The following is a 7866-nucleotide window of genomic DNA, read 5'->3' on the forward strand; positions in this document are numbered from 1 at the left end:
CCAGCAGCCTACAAGATTGAACAGAGCTATTCAGTCTCTTCTCTGCTCATTCCACGCGTGGGGAAGGGGCTAGAAAAGGTGTGCTAAACGTAGCTTTCCTAAACCTAACCTGTATAGGGAGCCAACCCTTCCCCCCACCAAGAGCACCCATAACGTGGGATGAATAATAATAACTATACAACAAAGAGGGAATAACAGTCATCCCAAAACCAATGTCCCTGTGTTGCACTCCCGCCTCGCATTACAACACTTCCCAGTGAGTGGAACAAAGACCTCCAATATATATTTTTTATATATATATATATATATATATATATATATATATATATATATATATGTATGTGTGTGTGTGTGTGTGTATGTATATGCACATGTATATGTGTATATATATGTATAAATATGTATATATATAAATTATATATTTATGTACATATATATATATATATATATATATATATATATATACATGTGTGTGTGTGTGTGTGTGTGTGTGTGTGTGTGTGTGTGTGTGTGTGTGTGTGTGTGTGTGTGTGTGTGTGTGTGTGTGTGCTAACCCTTTTCGATGTCCAGCGTGCACACGTGCGCACACACGTAGATAGAGCAAGCAGAACTCCAACGTCTTCAAACCAACTTTCCCGAGACCAGCTATTGTCCTCCAGATCTCCCAAGGGCAGTCCATTGTCCCTAAGTGACCAGAGCCGCCGACTTTTCCAGCCAACACCCGAGCCGAACAATAGACTTCGCCGCATCTCGGGTCAGACACCCAAACATCTGCCTGATCAAAAGAACCAGCCAGCATTTGGGGAAACTCCTGCACCGAAATTATATTTCTTTATATATGGCAACAGCCTACTTGTTCATGTTGCCGTTGCCGCCAGAAGAAATGTTCGTTTTGATCTTCAGCTGATTAAAACATTTTTAAGAAGGAGAGATTTGGTAGCGTAGTCGTTCCTTTAGGCGTGGAAGCGAAGTTCTGATGGACAGAAGCCGGATGAGAAAAGCGGAGATAGTTTCTTTGCTTTATTGGTGTGATCTGTCCAGGCTGTGTCCAGTTTTCAAGTCCTTCTACAGGCCTGATGACTGGGTTTTATAAGGGGGAACTCGGATGAGTTGCCAACAAGGAGATACGTACAAAGTTTAAATTACATGGCGCCAATTTGGCCTGACTAGAGTTGAGCTAAGGCTCAAATATTTGTTAGTTACATAATTTTAATCCTAGGTTTCATACATATGTACAATCCATGTCCAAATGGACATAGAACCATAGGAGAAAATACATGATCAATACTGCTGTCTGTGGTATCATGCTTCGACCGTTGGAGTCGAAGCGGTAGCGTGGGCTGGCAGGTAATCCGGAGATAATTGCTCTTTGACCCTGCTTGACCTGAGAGATGAGGTCTTGAGCGGGCTCACTACCACCAAAACTCTTTATGCGTGTGTGCGTCCGTGTGCACCGGTGCTGGTTGGTATGACCGCAGACCATCGATATGCAAATGCGCGCAACATAAAGTTGTGTATATATTTAATCTGACAACCCCCGAGGTTACTCCAGAGGTCGCCTTGTATTTGTAGACGGGAGAGAAGTCTGGAACATTAAAGCAAAGAGACCGCTCCAAATTTGCCTCTACACCAGTACTTATTTACTTAATATAAAGAGAAACAACAACTCTACATATATAAATGAATAAATAAAGAACAAACTACGATGGAAACACCGGAACGATTGCCCACTCTCCTCACAGATGGTAATAATAGCCGCTGTCAGCGCTATCGACAAACCTAAGCACCACAGTCAATAACTCCAACCCCATCCTATTAAGAGAGATTGCATTCCCGATCCTACCCAGCCTTAGAAGACAATAACTTGAGCAATGACGAGAAGTGAGCCCTGGCAAGGACTACCCAAGATTCTTAGTTCTGAAATCTACTAAAATGAGTCAATAACAAATAAATGCCCACATGAAAGTATACGATGAATTTAAAGACAAATGCGCAACCCCACGCAATATATGACTTCAAGGAGAAACTCTGAAAATAAAATTATAATAAAGAGCTCGATATGACGAAGGCAAAGCCTCAAGCCTGGCAGACACCTCAGTCCAAACAACATTTAACACCGCGGTGGAAATAGCGCACATTCCAACACTACAATAACCACACAGAAGAAGTAATGAAAAAGAAGAGTAACACGATAAAAAATAATAAAAGTATATCGAGTTAGGAAAACCATAAAATGTACAAAGATCAATCCTCCCACAATGATAATGATTTTCAATCAACCATAGCCTAATATCTAACCTATCGAACCATAGGTCACTTTAGATACAGAGATACAATCCACGCCAACTCCGCTGCTTCAGCCACCAGCACTTTGAACACTAAATAACGATGTCCTCGCGCAGATGACACGTGTGTACATTGTTCAGCTCGCACACAAGGTACCTCATTTTCAAACCCAGCCAAATGCATAAAATGCTACTAAAATCACCCTGCATCATCATCATCCAAGTGCCATTATATCGATTTGAAAAAGAAGTCATTCATCTTGGATAGTTTGAATGCAACAGTTTCAGAGAACCCCGAAGACAAATGCGATCCTGGATCCAGGAGTCACATACGCGGGAGTATGTCAGACGACCCGCCACCCTTCCAATCATCAATAGCTCCACCCGAACGACCACACCAAGAAAGGCCGATTACATGACACAAGAACTCCCCACACAAACCTCTACACCCTCTCATCTGTACCACTTGAACCCACAACTCAACTCCTCCCTTTCTCCCTATCCGAAGTACAAGAACTCCCTATACAACCCTCATTCTCTCTAGTCTAACACAAACCCCACCCTAAGATACACCTTCCCCTTCTCCTCACACCCTTCCATTACATTCCAAGGAAAGAATCAGTTCTCCAGGAGAAGCTATAGAACCCGTACATCGACTTCACCACGACAGTAAATCCTCCACTCCAAAAACGTCAACAACCCCGTCCTTCTCCGAAGAACTGTAGTAAATCTCTCCTATCCACAAGAATGGAGGTACAAACTGAAATACATCTTACCCCAATATCAGTTACACATACGAGCATCAAACCCTGCGTAAGTGTCCTAGACCTCCCAACGCTCCTACCAGACTTAACTGGGATGAATGAATACATATGAAGTTCAGTGTCATTCCTCCCAAAAACAATTCCAAAGTAGACTGAAAGAAAGAAAGACTTCCGACTACAGCAACCACTAAGAATACATGACCCAAAACAACCACCAAATCACATCAAACCAAACAGTAATGCATTCCTTCTTATAATAGAACTCGACTGCATCTGTTGACAAGAAGCATAATCAGGCACGCATACCATTCCCCAATATGAAATACTATACCTTCCTATATAAAATACTATATCCTTCCTCTCTCCTCACAGTATCGCATATGTTACAAGAACATCCGATGTACACACCGCTGCGATAACTACCGTAAGCAACCATGACACTTTGTCAAATCCCGAACGACAAAACACCAGTACCTCATGGCATCTCTCCAACTTTCTAAAAAAAAAAATAATAATAATAATAATAAAAACAGAACCCATAACCAAACTATGAACACCTAATTGGACCAACACGTGAAACATAAAAGAATGTACAGCAGCGGCATGAGATTGTCGACAAGGATAGAAACGCCGGTAAGCTACAGTCCATAACAATCTAATCCTCGTTTCTTTCCCCCCCAACAGGAGCACGAGCTTGACGAGCTGGCGCAAGCCATTAAGGATGAGGTCCTATCCCGTCCCTACCTGTTCCGTCCCGTCGCCTTCTTGTGGGCCATCGCCTTCAACAGCGTCATGGTAACAAATCTACCTCACAGTTCCCACACTCCTTACTGCCCGTTATCGAATGAAGTGGTTGTTATCAGCCACGGGATTCTTATTAGTTAGGCCTACATATGAGAGGATGTAGGGGTGTTTACTAGTCATAAGATACAAACACACACCGAGTTACAAAGACTTATTATCTTTTATAAGAGGAGTGTTCGAGTCAAAGCACACTTTTTTGCTTTAACTACTTGGGAGAAAAATATGAAAAGAGATGATTCCTAGTAACTTTATGATTTGTCTTTACTTTTTTATTATCATTATTTTTTTAGGCAATGCACTTTACCGAAAACCATGTGTTCATGACTATACCTATATATCTTTGTGTCTGCACCTCTTCACCTATCATTATCCCTTTGCGTACCCTCTGCAAAAACAAATAAATAAATAAATGAATGAAAATAAATAAATGACAACATCAACAACAATAATATATTCTCGCCATTTCCCTCCGCAAAAATTTATGATTTTCAGAATCAATATCTCCAAGCCAGTAACTTCATTTGTTATGCTTCTTAAAAAGATAATTCAATAGAAGTAAATTACAGTGAAGCACAGTGAATTACAGTGTAGTAGAGATGAGTGGTTAAAGTAGTGAGGTGGAGAATAAAGATCTTACAGTGTTCTTCGTATTTACCTTGCCACTTTACCACCTACCGTAAAGTTACGGTTTTACTAATAAGTTATATAATGATTCGTCCCTCTTACTCTGAGGTTTTCCTCCCCTGAACGATATGTCAAACTCCCATCACCGTACAACACGTTTTAACAGAATGCATTTGTTACTACCGTGAGCGGCGAGAAAGTACAATCACAGACAAGTCCATGAAAGATTTGCTTGATGATAGCTGTAATATAGCCCTCCTAACTAAATTTCTAAAACCCATCAAATATTACCATCTCATATGAATCATTGTGTTTTTAATTTTAATTTGTAGTATCATCGCCTTTGACATTACATCAACCTTTTAGTTTTTACAGTGCTGGATAGCCCTTGATACTCCAGTGTTTGGCTTCTGAGTCAGAATTTTATAATCCAATCAAATCCCCTGCATGATGCATGTATACCATTCCCAGCGATCTCAACCCTATAGTGGCATCGTATCATGCCAACCGGAGCTCTTTCATTGTGTATCCTTTTCTTTGAGATATTCTAATACACTGACATCTCCCTGCAGCTCTTCTTCCGGATTCTGAGGGGCAAGAAGAACAGGAGGTCGCGAATTTCTCGCAAGGAGAGTATAAGGCGACGGTCTCCCTCGAAGCCGATAACTCCTGAGACTACGATCTTGCCAACCACACCTGGACTCAAGATGTCCTCCGAGCCTACGAATGATGTTTCAGGTGCCTCTTCCTCCCCTTACCCCTCCTCCATTTCTTCAGGAAGCCCTCCCGGTGAGCGGGAAGAGAATTTCGAGGGCGTACAGAGAAAGGATGTCTTAGGAAAAACATTGGAGATGTTAGACAGCGGAGTGGAGGGTGACGATACCCACTCGGAGGTAGAGAGCGACAGAATGTTCTCCACCATACTCGAGGAAGACGAACACCACGCGGAAGAGGCTGGCGCGTCCGCTGAAGACAAAAACTTCTCCAACGAAGAAAACGAATCACAATGGATGAAATATGAAGATGGTGCTCATTCCCCGCTGTCCTCGTCCCCAACAAGTGCAAGCTCTATGGTGAGCATCAGAAAAAACAAAAAGAAGATTTTAAGAAACAGCAGACATGGCACCAATGCAAGAGGAGATTCGAACTCTCTTCCTTCAAAATCAAGAAAAAGAGTTACAATTCAATAACTGGGTCAGTGACCCAAGATATTCCTTACATGTGATACTTTTTTGGCAGGCTATACGTAAACGTATATATTTAAGAATATGTATGTTTATTTAAACGCGTGAGGACGGTAGAAATACCTCATGCAGTATAGGATAATATGATGCATTTTGTATATATTGTAAATCACAGATCCACGTTTAAATAAAGCGTTGTAACAGGTTCCAGGATTAACGATAATGTTCAGTATTCTTTGAGAAGCGTTACATACCTTTAGGGAAACGTACAGGACATAATAATCACCCATTTTATCTATTTTCATCAATTTAATCCCTTAGCTTAGAAAATATTATCTACGTGGTCATTTATATAAATGTATATGTATGTATCAGGCATTATTTGAATCCTTCTACGTATACTGTATCTATAATCTAACAAGTTTATTTTTATAGCATATTTCTTGATCTAAGTATAATATAGAAATGTGTGTGTGTATATATTTCAATATAGTTTCTAAAGTTGCAATTAAGTAATTAAAATTATCCTGCAGCAGTTGTTAACTGACGTTAAGATCAGTTGTGTCAACTACTTGGTTTCCAAAAATGTGTATTCTTGTGCATTCAATATATATATATATATATATATATATATATATATATATATATATATATGTATGTATATATATATGTATATATAGTATATACGGGCAGAAGATTTTCTCTTATAGATATTTCATTGAAAGTGATGGCTAATTGTGTATTTATCATTTTCTTAATGTATTTACCATATGTCTTACTATGGATTTATGTTCACCTACAGTGAAGTCATAAACCTCCTTTCAAAGGAACATAAATCCATAGCAAGACATATGGAAAATACATTTAGAAAAATTATAAATGCACAATTAGTCATCACTTTCAATGAAGTGTGTGTATATATATATATATGTGTGTGTGTGTGTGTGTGTGTGTGTGTGTGTGTGTGTGTGTGTGTGTGTGTGTGTGTGTGTGTGTGTGTGTGTGTGTGTGTGTGTGTGTGTGTGTGTGTGTGTGTGTGTGTGTGTGTGTGTGTGTGTGTGTGTGTGTGTGTGTGTGTGTGTAAATACTAACTAGCTGTGCCACTTAGGCTCGCACCATTGACCGTGCAATTGGTCTACAAGTCAATAAGCAACCATTTCGCTATGCTGGACGTTCGAAAGGAGTGATCTGGAAATTGTCTTATCCATTCCCCGACGTATCAAAGACGGGAGTCTGCACTTAGCGATCCCGCGAGACGGACCCAAAGGAAATAATTTCCTTTTGGATCCCATTAACATCTTCGCCTCTCTCTGGGGGCACAGTTTATCCCTGAAAGAGTGCCAGTCGGCCTTCGGGCAGGGTTCAATATCTCTATCAGCTTGGGCTATCTTTCCTCAACTTTTTTCATAAGGAGAGCTGATAACCAGTGACTACTTTCCTCCTCTACCCCCCCCCCCCATCCCGAGGGGGATGATTCTCACTGACGTCTGTCTCGACGAAACACCACGTGTAGGGCCCAACACAAGTCCCTGTTCTACAAAGACTAGGAGTATCACTACACTTTTCCTCCCACGACAATGAAATTCGAGCTTGAAATTTCCCTTTTTTTTTCCTTTCCTGAGGCAGACTTACAATGCTTTTTCTAGTTCTTATATTTTCTTCTTTGGTAGCTCTTTGATATGTGTAGCAAAAACCTAATAAATTATAGTCTTCACAAGAGAAATATATATTTGTTTCTCCACTTCACCTTCTAGCTTTGGCTTGCCGCCGACTCGATCTTCTGTAGACGCAAACTTCTGCAGCAGTAGGTCCGAGTTCCTCGGGTAGTTTCGAGACGACATGACAGCTCACTGCCACGTTACTTAGAACTGATACGCTCTCGGTTCTTTTCTTTCCTTACAGCCCTAGGTGGGCATTTATTTTTTTTTTCTCTGTGTATGTATTTATTTATTCATTTATTTATTTATCTATTTATTTATTTATTTATTTATTTATTTATCTATTTATCTATTTATTTATCTATTTGTTTGTTTATCTATTCGTTTACCTATTTATTTACTTATTTACATGCGTGTTTGCTTGAATATTTGCTTATTACTTATTTGTTTTTATTCAAATGATCCATATATATATTCACTTATTTGTCTATTTATATGTCTATTATTCATGTATCCATTATCCATCTATTACATATCAATTGTTTAT

The 7866-nt window shown here is 39.8% G+C and overlaps 1 protein-coding gene across 2 annotated transcripts in view; it reads left to right on the top strand.

Annotated features, from left to right (window-relative positions):
* Positions 1-6169, top strand: part of LOC143029109 (uncharacterized) — a 31330-nt gene extending 25161 nt beyond the window's left edge. For both annotated transcript variants that reach the window (XM_076191540.1, XM_076191541.1), the window contains 2 exons: positions 3734-3844; positions 5050-6169. In XM_076191540.1, the coding sequence (XP_076047655.1) occupies positions 3734-3844; positions 5050-5667 (729 nt within the window). In that variant the 3' untranslated portion in view covers positions 5668-6169. The remainder of the gene's footprint in view (positions 1-3733; positions 3845-5049) is intronic.
* Positions 6170-7866: the final 1697 nt, after the last annotated feature.

Source organism: Oratosquilla oratoria, chromosome 10 (assembly GCF_046742065.1).
Source record: "Oratosquilla oratoria isolate Oo_2021 chromosome 10, ASM4674206v1, whole genome shotgun sequence".
NCBI lineage: Eukaryota > Metazoa > Arthropoda > Malacostraca > Stomatopoda > Squillidae > Oratosquilla > Oratosquilla oratoria.